Genomic DNA, 23,156 nt, shown 5'->3' on the forward strand with positions numbered 1-23,156 from the left:
CCATGCCACTGCTACCGGTTCACTACCGGACCAAGCCACTGCTACCGGATCACTACCGGACCACGCCACTGCTACCGGACCATGCCACTAAAACCAGACCACTACGGCCACGCCAATGCTACCGGACAACGCCACTGCTACTGGACCACTACCGGACCATGCTACTACTACCAGACCATGCTACTGGTACCGGACCATGCCACTAAAACCAGACCACTACGGGCCACGCCAATGCTACCGGACAACGCCACTGCTACTGGACCACTACCGGACCATGCCACTGCTACCGGACCATGCTACTGCTACCTGATCATGCCACTAAAACCAGACAACTACGAGCCACACCACTGCTACCGGATCACTACCGCACCATGCCACTGCTATCGGATCACCACCGGATCACGCCACTGCTACCATGGTACTGAAACCGGACCAGTGCGGGGCCCTGCAACTTTTTACACTCCATGGGTCATATGCAGAGCGCCCAGTCCACAGAGTGTAAAAGATAAAGAGGTACTCTGGGCTATGTGTGTTTTTATTGTATGGCCAGGGAGGGGGTGGATATAAATGCCGCCGGTCACTTACCTCCCTGGTTCCAGCGCCGGGTCCCGGATCCCGCCACCCCATTCTCCCGTCCCACAGCTGCTTCCAAGGCCGCTCAGCAACTTAGCGGTCGAGGCGTGACCCCGCTAGGACTGCTGAATGGCTGAGCTGCCTTAAGCTGTCACGTCTCAAGCCGCAGCTCAGACCAGAAAGCAGCTGTGGGACGGGAGAACGGGGCGGCGCGATCCGGGACCTCTTTAAGTGGAGATGCAATAACAATAACTTTACCACTTAACTCCTGTTGACTAACAGTAAGTGGTCATGGATTGTGCAGCAGTATGTATTGTAAAGGAGCAGGGATTCCTGTCATAAAGACAGGAATCCCTGCTCCAAACTGGTGGGTGGCAGCCCGAGGGGGGCTCCCCGCTGGGCATTTATGGTGACCCTGATCTCCTGCACAGTGATGTCGTCCCTCTCCAGGCGGCCAACCCGCCCACCTGCATAGGACTAGGAGACATGCTGGCCTCAGCAGTCTTCCAGTACTTATCAGCTGTTGTATGTCCTGCAGGAAGTGGGGTATTCTCTCCAGTCTGACACAGTGCTCTCTGCTGCCACCTCTGTCCATGTCAGGAACTGTCCACAGCAGCAGCAAATCCTTATAGAAATTCTCTCCTGCTCTGGACAGTTCCTGACATGGACAGAGGTGGCAGCAGAGAGCACTGTGTCAGACTGGGAAGAATACACCACTTCCTGCAGGACATACAGTAGCTGATAAGTACTGAAAGACACGATTTTTTTTAGAAGTAAATGACAAATCTTTGGTACCAGTAGATTTGAAAGATTTTTTTTTTTGAGTGAACTACCCCTTTAATTTTGGCTGTTCATTATGTAGAGGCCTAGATGTGGGGAGAGTTGCTCAACCAATCACAGCTCAGATTTTATAATATCACATCAATTTGAGAAATGAAAGGTGACCTGGGATTGGTTGCTCTAGGAATACTGGGAAATAGCTTCCTTACAGTCTGAATAAAATCACAAATATATTGTAAGACAGCACATAATGGCTGTCAGTGACTGCTGTGACATTTTGTGTCGCACACGCGTGCGTTTTACGGCAATCTGTTTGTCCTATGGAGAAAGAACGCCACAGAAAATAGTTCTCTTCTTCACAATTCAGCTGAAGTTGCTAAACACTCCGCGGAGTGAGACGCGACGTGAGCTGCGCTTCGGCCTTACGTGCTCTCGCCTCAGCATTAAACAGGTTCCTCTCACAGTGTGGAGATCCGTGCGCGGGCCGGCAGAGGAGGAGGAGGCGGCGCCATTTTGTGCTGTTCTCGTAGCCTGTAACGGAAGCGGGTAAGAAGCTATAGAGCAGCCGCTGAGTCGCCAGCTTCTTCCGCTCTATTCGGCCACTTGCTCCATATTTTTTTTTTTATTTCTAGCGTCGCCATCGTACTTTCTTACTCGCCTTTGGTTTGCTGCTCACGAGTCCGAGGCCATGGCAGATGTGGACAAACTGAATATCGACAGCATCATCCAGCGGCTACTAGAAGGTGAGGCTGCCCGGGAAGGCCTGACGCATAGACCCCCCCCCTCTATCCGCCCCATGGTACAGGCCGGGTGTCATAGAGGAAGGTAGCGGGCAGTAGTGGTATAGCCCAGCTCGGGGGGGATCTTCGCTAAATTATCTGCGTCTTATTGTGAGGCAAGAAGTCCTGACGTCTATTCTCGCTGCTGTGCCGCCCTGCTGGTACTTGTAGTTTCCTCACAGCTGGATGCTGCCCTCATAGCTACCGCACAGTGGTGTGTATGAGGCGCTGCGGTTACGACCCTGCCTCGGGTACAGGTCACACGGGGAGTTGTCAGGCGGCGGCAGAAGTTTCTGTCATGTTCAACTGCAAGTTCATTGCCGGGATCTGTAGGGCGGTCCTGCCCGGTCACCGGGGCGCTCAGCCCGGCTAGCAGTCTGGACTGTGACTGGAAATGATTGATCTACATTTAAAGGCCCTTTTACATTGACAGATTTTTTAAGCCAAAGCCAGGAATGGATGTGAAAAGAGGCGAAATCTCAGTCTTTCCTTTATGACTTGTTCCCTGTTTAGTCTGTTCCTGGCTTTGGCTTCAATAATCTGTTAGAGAAATCTGTCTGTGTAATAGGGCCTTAAAGGGAAAGATCAGCAGTAAAACTAAAAAATCATTATGGGCAGGGGTGGGGGGAAATTAACGTATGTGTATATATATATCTCATATAACCTGTCCTGCTCCTGGACTCAGCTGGCTACGGCATGACCCGCTGACGCATGCTCCGCTTAGTCGGTGACTGGGACAAGGACGGGGATCTGGCTGAATCCATCCCTTTGGTGACTTGGAACCTGGGTCCATGATGTACCTGGAAGAAGATGACAGCTGGCGGGCTCTGGGAACAGTAACCATTTTTATTCCCGCCCGTAGTGATTTTTTTTTTTTTTAAAGGAAACCTGTCACCCCCCCCCCCCCCCCCCCCCCGTGCCGGGGTGACAGGCTCCCGACCCCCCATTACAGCCCCCTATACTTACCTCATCGCGCCGGGTCCCGCTTCCTGAGCCGGTCGGGTGACTGAGATTTCAGCGCCCGAAGCCTGGCGCACGCACGATCACAGGAGAGTCCAACGCTCATAGAGAATGAATGGGGAGTCCGATGCTCCATCATTCTCTATGAGCGTTGGACTCTCCTGTGATCGTGCGTGCCAGGCTTTGGGCGCTGAAATCTCAGTCACCCGACTGGCTCAGGAAGCGGGACCCGGCGCGATGAGGTAAGTATAGGGGGCTGTAACGGGGGGTCGGGAGCCTGTCACCACGGCACGGGGGATGACAGGTCCTCTTTTAGTTCCCTGCTGGATCTCTACTTTAAAGGGGCACTTTGGCGAGAATCTTTTCTTTGAAATCTAGTTGTTTTTAGAAATTTCTATAGATTTGTAGTTAACTTCTATTTAAAAATCTCTAGTCTTCCAGTACTTATCAGCTGCTGTATGTCCTGCAGGAAGTGGTGCATTCTTTCCAGTCTGACAGTGTTCTCTGCTGCCAGGAGCAGGAGAGGTTTTCTATGGGGATTTCCTACTGGACTCTGGACAGTTCTGACATGGACAGAGGTGGCAGCAGAGAGCACTGTGTCAGAGAATACACCACTTCCTGCAGGACATACAGCAGCTGGTAAGTACTGGAAGACTGGAGATTTTTAAACAGAAGTAAATTACACATCTATATAACTTTCTGACACCAGTTGATTTAAAAAAAAAAAAAAGATCTTTGCTGGACAACCCCTTTTAAGTGCTTGTTTAGTTGAGCTTCATCTCTCCTGGTTGGTTACAGTTGTTTATAAAGCTGTGTTCACACCGAGCATATAATAGTCACATCATGAGCCTCTAATTTTCATGTTTTTTTAAATTTTATTTACTATTTTCATTTTCATGCTGGGTTCGCATCTGCGTCAGAAACATAGGGCCCCACAGATTCTGTGTTAGGGTAGCTTCACACACACACTGTATCACAGCAGATTTTATGCTGATCTAAATAACTGAACACTGCATCAAATCTGCTGTGGATCCTGTACGTGTGAATGCACCCTTAGGGTATTTTCACGCTGCGTAAAGCCGCCTGCCTCCGTGTTCCATAGTATTTCTATGGGAGGGCTTGTGCGCCTACACGTGTCACCCTTCACTCAAAGAATTGACATTTCAATTCTTTGCGCGGAGGCGCGTGATTCCTCCCATAGAGATACTGTGGGACACTGAGGCCGATTTTACTCAGTGTGAACCGTACTAAATGAGGTGGTTTCGGTACCTGAAGGACTCCTTGGGTATGCTCACACTGAGGAATTGAAGAGGAAAGTTTTCTGCTGGAAATGTCTGTTAGAATGCAAGCGGAACTTAAAGGGAACCAATCACCGGAAAAACGCATATAGAGCTTTTGAAATGTGCTGTTAGAGCACACAGCACACTTGCCACACGTGTTTCCATAGCCTCCGTGCCTTCCCCGTGTAAGCCGCAAAGTAACTTTATAAAACTGGCGCCCCGTATGCTAATTACCTGAGGTAGTCACCTGGGCGGTGTTTGGCTAGCAGGTAGTCACTGTCCCCTGGGCGTTCTACCGCTGTAATCACGCCCCTCTGGGCGTGATTCAAATGGCCTAGTAGCTGTGACATTCTGATGCCGGACGCCGCCGCACATGCGCAGTGCAGCCGCTTCCATTCCGGCGGTACTGCGCCTGTGCAGAATAGCCTCGAATAGCCTGTTAGCCGGAGTTCGAGGCTATTCTGCACAGGCGCAGTCCAACCGGAATGGAAACGGCTGCACTGCGCATGTGCGGCGGCGTCCGGCATCAGTACGTAAGCGCGCCGACGTTGGGCACGGCGCGCTCCCGAGTGACGCCACAGCCACTCTGCCATTTGAATCACGCCCAGAGGGGCGTGATTACAGCGGAAGAACGCCCAGGGGACCGTGACTACCTGCTAGCCGAACACCGCCCAGGTGACTACCTCAGGTAATTAGCATACAGGGCGCCAGTCTTATAAAGTTTGCGGCTTACACGGGGAAGGCACGGAGGCTATGGAAACACGTGTGGCAAGTGTGCTGTGTGCTCTAACAGCACATTTCAAAAGCTCTATATGCTTTTTTTTCCAGTGATTGGTTCCCTTTAAAAGCCCTAATGATTTCTCCAGCGGCATCCACCCAAAGAATTGGGATATCAAAGTCGATCCGCAGTGAAAAACTGTGCGCAAATTACGTTTTGTGAATGACAGAGCACAAATTCCATTGAACACAATGGGACAGTACAGTACATATTTTACTCTGCATGCTGGGGTTCAGGGGGGTGGGGTGGTTCGTGGTACAGTTTACACAGATTCTGCAGTGAAGGCCTCAGACACACGTGAACGCTGCTTTCACATTGGCGGTGCTAGATTCCTGGAGTGGTGTCCTGGACCAGGGACCTGACCTGCAGAAGCTCTGTCAATAACCTGTACCTTGAACCTGCTGACAGTATTCGCTCCACATAGATCTGCTTGCGTTTTTACCACTATTAGACCTTTGTTTCTAGTTTGCTAGAGAAAATATATGCGAAATGCAAACAGAGTTTTTTGTATGTTTTTTTTTATTTTTAGTGTAAGGCTGGAGTCACACTGCATTTTTGCAGTCCGGTCTAGTTTATGCAAAAACATGTTTGTGTCCATCCATTTTTCCACTGACTTTAAATTGACTTTTCCATTGACGCATACATTTTTTTAGTGTACACAAATGCAGTCAACTATGTTTTTGTGAACACTAAAGTTTTTATTTTTTCACTATTATGGAAGTCAATGGAAAACGGGTGCATGCAAATTATGAAACAAGCCAGGGCTGTGGAGTCGGTAAGCCGCAGCTGAAACTCCTGAATTGTATCAGGGACCGACTCAGACGCCTTCATAAATGGCCTGTCAGACACCAGGGGAGTTATCATACTGCTGTCTCAGAAGCTTCAGTGTAATGTACTACATGATCCTGGGGTGGGTAAATACGGAAATATATAAATCAGATTCTCCTATGTGGATGCAGCCAGTCTCCAGCCTCCATGTCCTCAACAACTCAGATCTAGACTAGATGGAAGAGGTGGCCTTTTCCCACTGAAATCTTCTGTGTTTTTCACTTTTCACAGTACACTAAGTAACACTAATGCTACGTTTACACGGAGCGATAATTCGCCAAATCGTACGTTTAACGGTTTTGTTTTTTTTTTTTAATAATCAGCGTTTAGACGGAATGATATATTGTACGGAAAAATCGTTTTGTGATTGCTTAAGTCTATCTCGCACGTAATCGGTGAACGACTGTTTACACGGAACAATCTGCAAAATTTTTTGCAAAACAGTCGACTGTTTAAGAACATGTTGTAAGATCAAAATGAACAATTTCTCGCTCATTGTTTGATCATTCTCTGCGTCTACACAAATATCGTTCGAATTCGATTGTTATCGTGCAAATTCGCAGGATAATTGTTCAGTGTAAACGCAGGATAACACTAAACACTCACAATGCCAGATACCTGTGATAGAAGACAGGCCCATATTTATCAACTCTGTCAGTGTCCGCACCCCACAGGAACTATTCACTCAGTCACTGGCTACAGCTGTGATCCGCCTCAGTCACTGATTGGCTGAGTGGGGCTCGGAAGCCCAATGGGGGACCATGAGCTGTGACGTTGCACTACAGGGGCGTGTAAATAGGAATTATGTCACCAACTCCTGTTCCCCCTAGAATTTTCACTGTTGCCCATAAGACCCCTTTAATTTCTGCCCCTTTCGCACATATAGCCTGCTGAAGCCACACAATCTTCTCCCAGAGAGAGAACACCACACTAAGGCCAGAGGCTACTGCTACACTACTTATGGCTTTTCTCTAGTTTGGCCAATCCTTTATTACTGATAGAGGGTATGTACACACCATGGAATTGCGACGGATTCGATGAAAAACATGTTCATTCTTTGGACTGACGGCGTAATCAACCCATGTATAAAATGGAGTCTGACACGGGTGGCCGCCAGAGTCCACGAGCGGGGGGTGTGAGCTGCGGAATCCACAACGGGTTTTCTGTTGTGATTCCGTAGTGTGCACGTAGCCATATGGAGGAAATGATTCACTGTTACTAACTAAATGTATTATTTGAAGGTTGTCTGAGCTTGTGTGACCATGAGAGAGAATGGATTTTCAGCAGCAGCATCTCTCCTACTTTAACCAGAGCTGCTAGTGGTCTGCAGATAAATCTAATGTGTACGTCCACTAAAGGCGGTTTATACTATATAGGCCTTCAAATTTGCAGGTGATTTCAGCAGAGCACACTTTCTGGCTTATACACTGGGAAAAGATTTCAGCATGTTAAGAAATGTAGTAAATCATTGTTCATTGTCTAGAGTCTTTAGGTAGGTTATGGCCTCGTGGGTAAAGATGAAGTGTACCTGTCATGTGAGCCCAATAATATAGCCTTGTTGGTTGTCAGATCCCTGGTGGGTTTTCTTCCTTCCCCCCACTTTGCTGCTGCTAGGAGCTTAGTTTGCCCGGCTTGGCATGAACTTGCTGCCTGTTCACCAGCAGACTTTCCTTTTTAGTCCCTTTTCTTTTATGCTGTCCTTAACAATATAATGTGGAAATACTAAATAGTGAGGGTGCTGCAGATGGTCGCACAATGACTTTTCATAGTGCCCTGCATGTCTTATGCCTCCCTGATGATCGATGCTCATGATGTCAGCCATGTACCATACTGTCACAGGGGGAGCCCACAGTGCATACTGTGTTGTGTTTTCTGTCATCTGTCCAGTCTAGCTGTTGCTAGAAATATAGTGACCCGGGCAACCAGGTTGTGTCAGTGGTTTTACTTGGTGGGTGACCCCTGTCTAGTGGATTTTAGTACATAAATACACATTTTAATATATATTTTGGTAAGATGATTAGTGTTCTCATAACCTATTCAATTGGGTTAACCTCTTCAGGACATAGTGGATTTTCACTTTAAGGACCAGGGCAACTTTTTTTTTTTTTTTTTTTAACGTGTTTTAAAGCAGCCTTGGTCTAGTAGTCTGAAGAGGAGGCCGGAGCAGTAGTGCTGGTATGTAGCGCATACACTGCCAGGAGTCTGCTGTGTGCAGAGGAAGGGAGTGGGGGCCTGGAGCAGAACAGTCACTGACAGAAGCAGCTCATGCCAGGCAGGGCTTGTATAGTGAGAGGAGGGAGAAGGAACTCATCCATCAAACAAGCAGCCTAATTGACAGAGGTAGTAAAGATAAGAGCTGTCCGTATCTGAACCGGACACTGAATCTACCTGGGGGGGGGGTTACTGCGGGGAGCTGCTAGGGGCCTTGGCACGGAAAGATGGCAGCAGATTGTTGCTATCCAAGTCGTTTGTCTTTCAATATGTTGAAAGGCAATGATCAGCAGACGTTGTGCCTTTTTATTATATGTAGTGATTATTGGCTGGAATGACTGACAATCGCTTGGTGTAATAGGGCCTTAAGGCCCAGTTCACACTGAGCAAAATTGAGAAAATTCCACGGTGGAGCCCTCTGTCGCGGAATCCCGCTGTGCTCAGTGTCCTGCAGTGAGTGAATGGCAGGGCGCGTGTCCACTCCCTCCGCTCAAAGAATTGATATGTCACTACTTTGAGTGGAGGAAGCGGAGGCGCGCCCTCCCATTCGTTCACTGCAGGACAATGAGCATGGCGGGATTCCGCAGCGGAGAGCTCCGCTGTGGAATTTCCGTGGTTTTTGCTCAGTTTGAACTGGGCCTAAGACTAGAAAACCAAGTTGCATAGGCATAATGAGCGTATATGGCTCACCCATAACAAATAGAGAATATCTAAAGGAAAATATTAGAGATGAGCGAATCTGGTTCAAGTCGATCCGAACCCGAACATTCGGTATTTGGTAGCTGGGGCTGCTGAACTTGGATAAAGCTCTAAGGTTGTCTGGAAAACATGGATACAGCCAATGACTATATCCATGATTTCCACATAGCCTTAGGGCTTTATCCAACTTCAGCAGCCACCGCTAATCAAATGCAGAAAGTTCGGGTTCGGATGGACTCCAGCATGCTCCAGGTTCGCTCATCTCTAATAATGAGCGATAACTGTTGCATTTCTGAATATTCCAATTGTTTACATGCATGGTGGCATCCATACTACAAACCACTCCTCTACTAGGCTTAGTGGGTTTGACAACATATCACTCATGACACATGTAGTTCTTTTATGAGCAATTTAACTATCTGACTACATCTTACAATAGTTGTGCTGTGTGAATGTGTGCCAGCCATCTGTTTCAGCGATCGGTTGATGATAAATTTGCTGGGCAAAGTGATCTCTATTTTAATCTGTACTATTTTTTTGCCAAACAAATTCAAAACACATTTTACATAAGAGAATTGTGCGCAGCCGTTCTTTAATATACTCGTCGGCCATTGGGTATTATAATGTGTAGCAGCAGGCTGAAGAGACTTCAGAGATAATGAGGCAATTTGTTTCATCGTTAGGGTGCCTTCACACCTACCCGACTGCAGCGGATTTCACGCTGCAAGTTCCACAGCGAAATCCGCTGCGGTTCCCAGTACTGTAATTTTCTTTTTCATTCCATTGCCAGTATGTAAAGTTCCTTCCCAGGTAACCCACTGCTGTCGGGCTAATATGTTACCTGGCCACGCTCCTGCTTGCTTCTCAGGCTCCCTGGTGTCCAGCCAATCGGTAGGCTGCCCTGCCGAACCCACCTTATCGGGATGTCAGGGAGCTAGAAGCCTGAGAAGCAGCCAGGAGTGCAAGTGGGTAACTTATTAGTCCGGCAGTGTTTGGTTAAGTGGGAAGGGTCTTTACATAATTGCAGCAAAATGAAAGATCCACTGGGAGTATGTAAAGCCGTAGAAAATAACAGTGCCGGGAATCGCAGCGTTAAATCCTGTACGTCTGAAGACACCCTTACTGTGAATGGACTCCTCTCTGCTAGCTTATATGCCAAGCATAAATGGAACAAAATGTTGAGTGCATAACTGATAGTTGTGGGGAACTTGCATTGGCAAGCTTGTGTGTTTGTTTTTTATGTGCTTGGGCACGATGGTGTTACAATGGCATGTGCCGTAGGCTTCAGACTGAGCAATGCAAAAAACTAAATTCACATATTTACTATTCAGCAAGTGTAGGTTACATGTGACCATGGCATATGTGTATGTTTTGAACATTGGGCGTTATGGGCAATCTCCCCCCCCCCCCCCCCCCCCCCCCCCCTAAACGGAACACTTTGCCACCTGCCCCAGTAGTGTCGTTCAGCTCTTATACTCTGTGCGGAAGCATGAGTATTTAGGCTCTGTATCACACATAAAGACATTACATCTTCGGGTCCGATCCTGTACCTTAAAGTTTAGCTGCTGCTACTTACATGGTTGGCTATGACTTTAATCCAGAAGCAAACCCCTTATTGAATGAGGTATATTTTAGTGGTAGGTGGGACGATTGGGGTTGGCTGGATTCACATTATAAAATGAGCTGCCCGCTACAAAAATTGAACTGCCAGCCCTCTTCTAGTATAACAAATATATATCTGAGCTGCCAGCCAACCAAGTAAAAATACGAATTATAAAATCGCCTGTCCATGTTCCTAAAGGCTAAGCGCTGGCAGTTCTCTAGGAGAATCAGGAGCAGGACATGGAAATTATTTTAGAATTAGTATTTTAACTTGGCTGGCAGGTAGTCAATTGGTTTTGTTTTTTTTTATTTTTTTTTTGTGTGCGCCATATTGGTGCGACTGTCTTATGCACTACGTTTTGGCACCAAAATGACAGCAGTCCAAAAACTATGTATAGCTTTCATGCCCCTGGATGATTGAGGCTATACATCAAGCAGCCCTGTTTGTGGAGACCTTAAAGGGAACCATTCACCCCGTGGCCCCCGTTAGAAACAGACATACAGTGACATAAAGGTCAATATACTTACCATATCGCTCCCGGTCCCGTCCCGGATCTCGTTGTTGACACGGAGAAATCGCCGATTCTTCTTCTCGCGCCCATTATGGTAATGAGCGCCGCCGGCCCGAAGTCCAGCCTTCTCCCCGCCTCCGACACTTGATTGACGCCGGATCTTCTTCCTCCTCGTCTTCTTTCTTCTCGCCGGATCCCGCGCAGGCGCCGTGACAGTCGTTTTCGGCGCATGCGCAGTTCACAATTGAAGCCGCTCCGCAGCTTCACTGTTTACTGCGCGTGCGCCGATTGGCTCGAACACGTATCCTGTTTACCGCGCAGGCGCAGAAGAGATGACGAGACCATCGCAACGGCGCCTGCGCGGGAATTCGGCAGAAGACTGAAGACTGAAGACGTCAATCAAGTTCCAGGAGGCGTGGATGGGCGGCGACGAGAAGAGGACCTCATGAATAAGTTGGACTCGTCCGTCGTTTCCTATGGACGTTGGACTCATCTCAGCTCATTACCATAATGGGCGGGAGAAGAAGAATCGGCGATTTCTCCGTGTCAACAACGGGATCCGGGACGGGACCGGGAGCGATTTGGTAAGTATATTCACCTTTATGTCACTGTATGTCAGTTTCTAACGGGGGCCACGGGGTGAATGGTTCCCTTTAAAGTGACACTGTTTTGCATTCTGACTTCTCTACTTAGGTGTAAAAGGTAAATTTTGCAGTTTTCGTACCTTATTTTATATCATATGTCATGGTGCTTGTTCCAGTAAAAAGTGATCTTTTTATTAACTGCAGATTGTGCTAAGTGGGTGGGGCTTCACTAACAGCACAACTTAGCCCTGCCCACAGTGCCACCGTTGTCCCCAACCCTCCATCACGTCATTGGCACATAGGCCCCGCGCTCTCGACGGCCATTTGTATGGCCGACCAAGAGGGGGAGGAGCCTAGACCTTTAGGCCAGCCTGTTCCATTGGTTGGCGAGGGGGCGGGCATATGTGCCTATGTCATGGAGGGGTGGGGCCAACAGTGGTGCTGTGGGCAGTGCTAAGTGGCGGTTACATGAAGCCCTGCCCACTTGGCACAATCTGCAGTTGATAAAAGATTTTACTTTTTACTGGAACAAGCATCATGACGTATGATATAAAACAAGGTATGAAAACTGCAAAATTTACCCATTACACCTGTGTAGAGAAGTCAGAATGCAAAAAGGGGGTGACAGTGTCACTTTAAGGGGATTATCCAGCGCTACAAAAACATGGCCACTTTCTTCCAGAGAGCCCCATTCTTGTCTCCAGCTTGGGTGGGTTTTGCTGCTCAGTTCCATTGAAGTGAATGGACCCTAACGGCAAACCACACCTGAACTGGAGACAAGAGTAGTGCTGTCTCTGGAAAGAAGTGGCCATGTTTTTGTAGCACTGGATAACCCCTTTAAGTCAGCTTTTGTCCTCACAGCAGCCTAAACTACTGTCATTACTAGGCACTCGAACAACCTCACACCCTGGCACACTGATGGTGTAGGGTCTCACCTGAGAGCCCAATCTGCGAGGTTCCAGACAAAATCTCCGCCATCATGCGTTTTTACAGTAGTGCTGGTGAAGTTGGTGGTGAACTGAAGAGGCGCCCCTGAGAGGCTGCCTGGTTTGCCCCCTGTGGTCGCTGTTTAAAGGTAGCGGCGTTTGGTATCGTTGTAGTGGGTGGCAGGTGATGTTTATGTGCCATAGGGGCCCAATTCTAATGCGAGTCTGGCCTTGCCGTGAATATAAGATTTTACACGTTTACTACCCTTATCGCATACAGAATTGTTACCTCATTTCTAGATCCTATTTATATTTTTATAAAAGCCAGTGAAAGATTTTAATCTTTTCTTACGATTTTTTTTCTTTTTTTTTTTCTTTAGTAAGAGGATCCAAACCTGGAAAAAATGTCCAGCTCCAAGAAAATGAAATTAGAGGGTTATGCTTGAAGTCTCGAGAAATCTTCCTCAGTCAACCAATCTTGCTTGAACTTGAAGCACCTCTTAAAATCTGTGGTAAGTACATGTTTCATGGTAAAATACAATTCCAATAGTTTGTTTTTGTCTGAGGTTAGGATTATTCATGACCATTCTTGTCTGGAGTCAACATCTCATGTGCATTTACATTGCCTTATCTATTTTGTATACGTGTACGACTTTTGTATAACATTAGTAGACAACATCTCATTGTGCGTAGAACCTTCATTTGACTACAAAGTGACATCCATAAAACAGTTCTTCCTCCCCTAGAGGCACAGGTTTACGGTTTTATTTTTTTTCCTGGCACAGTCCTTTCTTTGGTGCAGCAGTCGGAGTCAAGAACATTAACTTTTATTTTGTACTTATTTTAATGTACCAAGTTTAGGAGACGGGTAGATTGAACAATATTCACTTTTTTGGCTTGACTTGCATAGGAGCTAGTAAGGCCCAAGCATCATAATGGTTTGTCAAGTGAGGTTCTTGTAGACATCACGTTTCAATCACTAAACAACAAAAGTTGGTATCTGCTCGCACACCATGTTTAAAGGAAATCTGTCTTCTGTACCTTGGGTTCCAAAACTGACACTATACTGACACTGTTAGGTCAAGAGGAGCCTTTCATATACCCAGATTTGTTTCCAGAATGTAGGAAAATACTTGGTGCAAGGAATTACAAATGGTTTACTATTTAATTTTTAAGAAACACCAGTAGTCGGTTTACAACAAATGTGTCCAAATGGGAGATGTGCAGCCGAAAATGCATATTAATGGTTGTATGATTGATCATGCCTTGTAAAGGTACTGCAAGCCAGTGTCACTCTCACTTAATGGCGCTTGTTTGTAGCTGTATTAGGTCAAATCTGCCCTTGTAAAAAGAATCTAATACCTACAAATAGGTGCAGATCTTCTTAAAAAAGACTTTCCTTGTACTTTTGTAAGGGTGTTATTACACGGGCCGATGGGGGCCCGATAACTGTAACCGAGCGCCAATCTGCTAGATCGGCGCTCGTTTACTGCGCCTGTTCCACGGCCCAATTATAGTTTAACAAGGGCTGCATGGACGTTGGTTACAGATGTCCTTGCTGCCCTTAGTTAAAATTTATACATTACCTATCCATGCTTCAGGGCTCCTCTTGCGGTGGTTTTCCCGGGTCCCACGTGCTCCAGCTTCAGAGCGGCCTGTCTCAGCTGACAGGCCGCTCAGCTAATCACTGGCCGCGGCGGTCCCGGCCTTTGATTGGCTGAGTGGCCTGTCAGCGAGTGGGGAGAAGACTGCGAGAGGAGCCCTGCAGCATGGATAGGTAATGTAAGTCGCCAGCCGCGCACCGCTATTACACGTATCGTTGCGCGGTCGCCGCCTGACAATTATAGGTTCAAACCTATATCATATTATGATCTTAAAGGGTATCTTACTAAAATACTGATCAAAAGTAGTTATTTAAATTGTCAGCAAGTATTTTACATTATAAAATTTCAGAACGCTTTTTTTTTTTTTTTTTTTTTTTTTTTTTTTTTTTTTTAAATCTGTTTACTATCTGATAGAAAATTGAATGGAAAAAACAAACTAACTAGAAAGTTCATTACTTGGGCAGCTGTCTTGCCTCAGCTGCTTTAACAGCCTTTAGGGGGATGCATTACTGCAACCACTTATTGACAAGTGGGAGAGTTTCTAGGCATGCTCTGTCATGTGAAGATATTATAACTGGATCCTGTATTTATAGAGCTAAATAGCGATAGAAACAAAGATGTTACTTTCTTTTTGCTATCCTACCTGTGATTATGAGGAGGATGGTGAAAAAAACAAGTCTCAGCCTAAAGGGGGTATTGTACTCAAACATAACTTTTCATAGGTTGCTGCCCCTGGTGAGACTAACAATTCCTTCTATACTTGTTGTTTATTCAGTTGTCTTCCCCCAGTTCTCAGCTGCTGCTTTCACACAAATCTGTGTAAGCTTTTCTCTCCCTTTCCCCCTCCCTTCTAAGAAATGATGTACTGATGTAAACAAGTTCCCGACTGGCTTTATCTGCAACATTGTAGCCACTTTGTAATGTTGGGGCGGTTAAACAGTGAGTTTATCAGCAACTTGACCTCTTGAGAATAATCCTCCCAGCATTACAAATAAGCTACAAAGTTGCAGATACAGCCTGTCAGGGACTTGTTTACATTAGCTGCCTCAGAAGGGAGAGAAGCTCACACATGGTTTTCTGTATCTTCAGCAGAAAACGGCAGCTGAGAACTGGGGGAAAGGAGACTGAATAGTTAATAAATATAGAAGGAATTGTTTGTCTCGCCATGGGCAACATCATATAAAATGTGTTTGGATAATTTGAGTTGTCTCTGTGCACAGCCAAACGGGACCATGCAAGGGGTGGCGCTGAATCGTTAGATAAAACTGGGCCATAGAGAGGTCACACTGTATCAGTGAGTTATCAGCTGTACTTGCTGCATTGCTTTTTAGGTATGTGCCGGGAACAGCTAAATAAACAAACATACTCACCTTCCTGGCTCCTATTTTGCTGCTCTGTAGAGGTGAGCACAACTCTAGCATGCTAGGGTCCAATTGTTTGCATTTTAATACTGATGGCTGAAGAACTTGGATGCAGCCTTCGGTCTTCAAATGCTGGTTTTGGACTCATCTGTAACGCTCTGGTCCCGCTGTGAATCTACTTCTATTATTGTAGGTGTAATGTTATGGACCTGCCCAAATTAGTGGCTGAGGCATAACATCGCTTTTGACATTTACATCTTGAAAGCGGCTGCACAGCAGGGGTGGGAAGCACATCATACTGCCTGTGGCAGCACAGAAACCAGGAAGGTGGGTTTTCACAAATTAGAAAATGCAGGAGGAGCTGCTTGCAGTTCTCTTCACATTTTGAAGTATGTTTCTCATGTCTGGTGCTGCCAGGGACGAGGGCAGCATAACCAGGCTGGGACGGTTCCTTTTAACAAGCTGTATTAAAGAGTCTTCAGTTAAATTTCTGCTCTTGCCACTCAGAATTACATGTTTAATGCTAAATGTCCTATTTTTCTTTTTCTCCTTCATCGTGCTTAGTGGACAAACTTAATACATTGCTGCTTTTTGCAGGTGATATTCACGGGCAGTACTACGATTTACTACGACTCTTTGAATATGGTGGATTTCCTCCTGAAAGCAACTACTTATTTCTTGGTGACTATGTGGATCGAGGGAAACAGTCCTTGGAAACTATCTGTCTCCTTTTGGCATATAAGATAAAATATCCAGAGAATTTCTTCCTCCTTCGAGGAAATCACGAGTGTGCCAGCATTAACAGAATCTATGGATTTTATGATGAATGTAAGTATATGTACATATGCCCTTAACAAGTGTGTGTGATATGGTGGCCATAATTGTAATAGCTAATATGCTGGGATATGATGCCATTAGTCTAAATGTATGCAGTTCTTTAAGAACAGATGGCTGAGACAGTTTGTGTCGTGCTGCTTCAGTATGAAACTGGTTAGAAAAAAAGGTACTGAATCATGTTTATAAAATGGTTTGGCATTATGAACTTGCCACCTGTTATATGAATATAATTTTTCTATTTACTTTAGGTAAAAGAAGGTATAATATCAAATTGTGGAAAACCTTTACAGACTGCTTCAATTGCTTGCCAATAGCAGCAATAGTAGATGAGAAGATTTTTTGCTGTCATGGAGGTGAGTTCTGCGAAACTGAAAAAAAATATTTTGGGTATTAGGTCTTGCTGCAGCAAATGGACATTATATCACTGGTTTTATAGTAAAGGGGTTTTATGGGAATATTTCAAACTCTGCCTACTGCTTCCCTGTGCAGTCAAACAAGTCTAGACTTTGGTTTAAGCCTTGTTTCTATTCTGCCCGATTCTGATAAAATCCCACTCTTCGCATCGATGAACTAGGGAGCGCAGCGCACGGAAGATCATGCAGCAGGGATGCAAGGAGGGGGTAAGTATGTGCTTCTTTGAATGCACTGGAAGGCAATGGGCGAGGTGTTTTCTTCTCTCTTCTCTCACACACACACACACACACACACACACACACACACACACACACACACACACACACACACACACACACACACACACACACACACACACACACTTATATTATATAATTTTTTTATTTTTTTTATTGCCTTTTATTGTACCGATTTTGAGATATTGATTTCTTTTCACTTTGTTTTGCACTGCCCAATAGTCCGTCAGCTACTGAAAGGATATTGCTGCTTGAAGTACCAATTGTTGAGAATGTGCCAACAATCTGTAACTCTTGCCTAACATGAGAATTAATAATGACAGACTTCACAGGACTAGCGAAGTGCTTTGCCAGGCTTGGCCGTCGGGTTGTCAGCCTGCTGCCTTTGAACTCCCTGCTGTTCCTCTCTGGGTGCCTGGAAAAGCTGGATCCAGTCTTGGGAAAACATCTCCCAGTTTCCAGCTAGTATTATAAATTTGCTCATCCCCCGATTAGAATACCCATTTAATATGCCTTTACCTCTGATGTACTTTACCCACTGCTTCCATTTAATGTCTGCGGTCTTTTTGGCGTGCTTGACAACTTTGAAATCTCTTGAATATTTATTTTTTCCCTTTGCTGTATTAAAGTGCAACTTGCACCACTATTCAGCATTGCAAAACTGAAGGGTTTGTACAAGGTGTCGGGGTACCCGTCAGCACAGATGATGCCAGACTAGCCGCAGCGCTGACTTCTAATCTTGACAGTTTCAGACAGCCATGGTAACGCATCAAATGTGACATAAAAGTGCACGACCTCCATTGTTATCCGAAGGAGGTGGCACGTATTTGTCGCATGTGGTCCCTTACCAAGGGTACCTGAATTTTTTTTGATTAGGAGTCAATGCTGCCACTTGTCTGGCAGCAGAATCTGTCCTGACAGATACCATTGAGTAACTATTGTATATGTCCAGAATGTATCTTCTAGCATCATACAATGTTTTGACACTAGGAAATTGCTCTTTAAACAGGCTTATCACCAGACCTTCAATCAATGGAGCAAATTAGGAGAATTATGCGCCCCACTGATGTTCCCGATCAGGGTCTGTTGTGTGACTTGCTTTGGTCTGATCCTGATAAAGATGTGCTGGGTTGGGGTGAAAATGATAGAGGCGTATCTTTCACATTTGGAGCTGAAGTTGTGGCAAAATTTCTTCACAAACATGACTTGGATCTCATTTGTCGAGCTCACCAGGTATGTCATGTTTTTAATGTCTGATTATGTCCGTAGAAACAATCATTTTAGCAGAGACTCTATAAACAGTTGATGCTTTATTTTTTGCCACACCAATTGCAATTCCACTTTGCAATGACAGACTTTATTTTCCCATTAAAAAATGCTGCGAAACGGGAAACCGAAAAATCATTTGCGCTGTCATATTGAAAGAAGAAAAAGGAATTTGTTTTCATTTCAGGGAGTTTTGTGTTTACGCCGTTCGCCCTGGGGTAAAACTGACTTGTTATGCATGTTCCTCAAGTCATTACGATTAAAACTATATGTAACATTTATAACTTATCTGATGGCTTTTAAAAAATTCAAACCATTAACAGATATATGTTCCTTTAAAATCGCTCCATTCCCAGGCTTATAGCCCTTTTATGCTTTGGTCTATGGGGCTGTGGGAGGTGTCTTTTTTTTTTTTTTCTATTTTTATTTTTTTTGCGCCATGTGTTCTTTCTATTGGTATCTTGATTTTTTAAACTGGATGTGAAACTTTTTTTAGAATTTTTGCACTTTGGAATTTTTTTTATTTTTTTTTTCCGCTGAGGCAGTTTACCGCGTGAGATAAGGAATGTGATAATTTAAAGGACAACTCCCACAAAAAATTTTTTTTTGCTCATTTAACACACATTACAATGTTATATAACTTTGTAATGTGGTTAAATACCCGGCCTGGCCCCCTTCCCCCACTTTCGGACCCCCGACCCCCCCCACCCCGGAAGTTAAGGAATGTATACATTACCTATTACGATCGTCACGGTCCTCTTCTCCGGGGCGGCATCTGGTGACGACGACGTCAGAGCCGAGGGGCGGTCCGGGTCTTCTTCCTCCTCGGCGTCTTCATGCAAAGTGAATGGGGATGAAAAGGCTGCTGGTGCACATGCGCACCAGCAGCCTTTTCATTGGCTGGAGCGCATCACATGGCTTCCAGCTTGCTCAGCCCTGATTGGCTGAGCTTGCTGGAAGCCATGTGATGCGCTCCAGCCAATGAAAAGGCTGCCGGTGCGCAAGCGCACTGGCAGCCTTTTCCATCCCCTGGACCCGGAAGTTGGAGACATCGCTGGACGGCGGCGACGGAGAGGCGGACGGCGGGCGAATCGAGTGGCGATCGTCACCGGAGAGATGGTGAGTATGGTGTCTGTGTGTGTCTGTTTTTTTTTTTTTTTTGGGGGGTCCCGCGGGAGTTGTCCTTTAATAGTTCGGGCGATTACACGCGTGGCAATACCAAATATGTTTATATTTATAAAATGGGGAAAAGGGGGTTGATTTGGACTTTTATTAGGGATGGGGATTTTTTATTAAACATTTTTACTTTTACTTTTTTTTTTTTACATTTGACAGCTGCATTTAGAGGCTTAATTAGCCGGCACGGCATCTGGACCCGTGTCGGCTAATAGAGGTGCTCCCTGGCTACAGATTACAGCCGGGAGCAGCGCATTTTAGAGTGGGGTCCCGGCGGGACCCCTCTCTGAACTCCCCCCGTGGCACCATGACGTATCGGATATGTCATGGGTCGCTAAGGGGTTAAACTTATCCTAAAATACAGTTTTTAGTCTGACCGGCAGCCACCCAGTGCGGCTTATTTGAATGGGTAGCCCCTCCTGCTGCATCCCGCTCTGTGCGTGTAATAACAGACGACGAGGGGGAAGCAAGCACTTGAGCTGATGGGTCTGTGCTTGCTTTCGTATAATACGCCCATAATTGCTGTTTCTTAGAGCTCTGCTCCTCTTGTGAACAGTCTGGGTTCGTGTAGTGTGTGTTTCAAATGGGGGGGGGGGGGGCTTGGTGTAAAGCACGTGATTGTTAATAGCAGCTCAGGCAAGAAGGCTGCCACCAAATCTGTCTAAGATTTGTCATTCTTGTGCATTCAGTTTAGCCTCAACTTTTTTTTTTTTTTTTTTTTTTTTTTTTTATTTAACCTGCAGGTTGTTGAAGATGGATATGAGTTTTTTGCAAAAAGACAATTGGTAACGCTTTTCTCTGCACCAAACTATTGTGGAGAGTTTGACAATGCTGGAGCAATGATGAGTGTAGATGAAACCTTAATGTGCTCCTTTCAGGTACGTGACAACATCTCTGCTTTAATAACCTATGAAGTCCTCCATAGCATTCAACTGCACTCAAGCAAGGGGTGGTGACTTGTTATGGATTGAGAAGTAACCCAGCAGTGCCTAGGGCATTGGGGGGTAATACACAGAATGTGGACACAGCATACCTTACATGTAGAAGTACCTAGTAGTTTACGAAAAGTTGGTTTGTTTGGAGCAGATGTGTCAAACTCTGTCCCTCCAGCTGTTCCAAAACTACAATTCCCATCATGCCTGGACAGACAAGTTTCAGCTTTGGCTGTCCAGGCATTATGGGAATTGTAGTTTTACAACAGCTGGAGGGCTTGAGTTTGACACATCTGTGTGGTTTAGAGCAGTGCTTCTCAAACTGTGAGGCGGGCCTTACCAGTGAGGCGCCCCCTAGTTGGTGAGGTGCTGCTTGGCAGGCAGTTCTCACAAAAGTGACCATAAGCTGCACAGTCCTTTCCCTGACTCCAACAGTCTCTGCTTTAGGAACAATACTGACTGACTTTGTACTTATTTTGTTATATAGAGATCGAGAGACAAAGGGTAGACTGAGTTATAGTTTTTATATTTGCGTGGACTTTCACCAGCATCCATTTGGTCAGTCTGGTGAGGCCCAGGCGTCACTGTGTCTGTTGGGTGAGGCTCCAGAAGAAAAAGTTTGAGAAGCACTGGTTTAGAGGGATATTGAAACTCAAACATTTATGGAGTCCGTATGAGTACTGTAGTCTCAACACTTTGAGGACTAGGTGAGCGATTTATTAGCCAGTTTTAAGGCCCTACCAAACTAAACCTATGAGCCTTACTTGGCCAATTGTCGACTGTTCAGGCTGATAATGGTTTCGCCTTATGGGACATGTTGAAAGGCCATGATCGGCTAACATGCAGAGCTGCCTTTTAGCACGTTTAGTGACAGTAGTTGCTGAGCATGTATATTGTTATACGTAATACAGATCCTGGATGTCAGACTTGGTGGTCTTACTACTTGGGTTAATATGTATGTTCTTTTTTTTTTTTTTTTTTTTTTTGTCAGATCCTGAAACCTGCAGAGAAGAAGAAGCCCAATGCAAGCCGACCTGTAACACCACCTCGGGGAATGATCACGAAGCAGGCAAAGAAATGAGCGTCCTTCTCTCCTTGGACTTGTATTATAGTATATAATCACTTTTTTTATTTTAAATTGTGTAATGTGTACTGGTCCGCTCCATCCATCTAGATGTTGGTGGCTCCTTTTCACAACTTTTTGTTTGTTGCTTCCTTTCTAATGAGTTGTATTTGCTACAGCGCTCACTATTTTTGTCTCTTCTTTTTCAGTCTAAAAGCACATACTATTTTGCTCCCAAAATGGTTTCCTTTTATGCCAGTGTTATTGTACACTCCAGGTCTCTCTTTAATCCATGTAGCTTTGTACAATTCATATTAACTGTAAATGCTTGTTTACTACTTTAGTACAGAGGGCACTCAATGGCTGGTGAGACGAGGAATGTCACTGCTAGAATTTGCATATTGTTTATACAAACCACTGTGAAGATTTTTTTTTTATTTTTTTTTATTTTACTTGTTTTAAAGGGATTTTCTTTTAAAGTCATGTCCACAACTGTATAGCCATTTTCAATATCAGAAAGATCCCCCCCCCCCCCCCCCCCCGACTTTGCCAACATCACTGGTTTGATGTATATTTAATTAAAGCACATTTTCCCGTACTGTATTCTTTAACTGAAATTAAAGCCATTATTTTACCTGTTGTGTTCCATTTCCTAAACCTAGCACCCGTACCCGTGTATTGCTCATGTCTTCCACAGCAGTGAAGTTTGATTGAGTCTGTAGTGTTTGCATGGTTACTGAAAATTTTAAGAAAGAATGGTTATTAAGACATACAATGCACTTCCTAATGGCATTAGAAAATGAAAAGTTAACTGGTTTTAATATGGCCCCGAAGGCATAGTTATCACTCATTTGAGCTATCAAAATTAGGATATGCCAAAGTTGTCACTTTAATGTTTACCAGCCTTTTTTATTTCTTAATAAAAATTTAAAAAAAAAAAATCTGTTTGAGCTGAATGTACAGTATATTTATTTGGTAGATTTTTATTTTCCAGTGTTTTCTTGTACGTAAACTATCATAATTACAGGTTCCGGGTTAAAGCTAACCTCTCGATGATAGTAGCCTCATAGTAGCCTACAGTTTTAGATGCATTGCCGTCAAGTGGCTGGATAAATGTTCACCTAATAACTTGGTACTACTAATAGAAGTACATTACAAATCTCTGGCACCAGTTTATTTTGAAAGAAAAAAAAAAACCACTATTTTTAATGGTGCACACTTACCAGCAAGTAATCTGTGGTTAGATGCAGTTTTGTACGCCTGCTAATAATTCCATAATTTGGCTCTTGTTTTTTCTATTCATAATACGGTATACACTGCAGAAGAAAAACAAGACAAGTCTAGAATTTTAAGGGTAAGAACTGTAGGGTCTCCATTGGGGGGGGGGGGCAATGGCTCTCAGGGGCAGATAAAGGGGTACCTGGAGTATGCACAGGGTAGAGCATAACTAAGATTGGGGGTGGGGGATGTGGCCACTGGGGCCCCTGTGATATTTAGAATGGTAACCCTGAAATCCCCATAATACAGCTGTGGCTCTTTCCATTCTCTATAAAGCCACTGAACAGCCGAATGCAGCCTTTGGCTATCCTCTGTTGCTATATATTTTGGGTTCTGGTTCTGGAGATCACAGGGGACCCAGTAGTTGAGCACCCCCCCCCTTTTGTGCCTTGTCCTGTGAATATTCTGAATAGAGCATAACTACCCCAGGTGGGAATACCCCTTTAAGAAGCTGGAACTCTCTGGTACATTTTGTGA

General features: G+C 45.2%; 1 protein-coding gene across 1 annotated transcript; it reads left to right on the forward strand.

The window, feature by feature from the left end:
* Positions 1–1,794: 1,794 nt before the first annotated feature.
* On the forward strand, positions 1,795–22,035 carry PPP1CC (protein phosphatase 1 catalytic subunit gamma). Its single transcript, XM_069960808.1, has 8 exons — positions 1,795–1,899; positions 1,986–2,096; positions 12,893–13,024; positions 16,075–16,305; positions 16,563–16,667; positions 17,974–18,197; positions 20,150–20,284; positions 21,330–22,035. The coding sequence occupies exons 2-8, from the start codon at positions 2,042–2,044 to the stop codon at positions 21,417–21,419; spliced, it is 972 nt and encodes a 323-aa protein (XP_069816909.1). The 5' UTR covers positions 1,795–1,899; positions 1,986–2,041; the 3' UTR covers positions 21,420–22,035.
* Positions 22,036–23,156: the final 1,121 nt, after the last annotated feature.

Source organism: Dendropsophus ebraccatus, chromosome 3, assembly GCF_027789765.1.
Source record: "Dendropsophus ebraccatus isolate aDenEbr1 chromosome 3, aDenEbr1.pat, whole genome shotgun sequence".
NCBI lineage: Eukaryota > Metazoa > Chordata > Amphibia > Anura > Hylidae > Dendropsophus > Dendropsophus ebraccatus.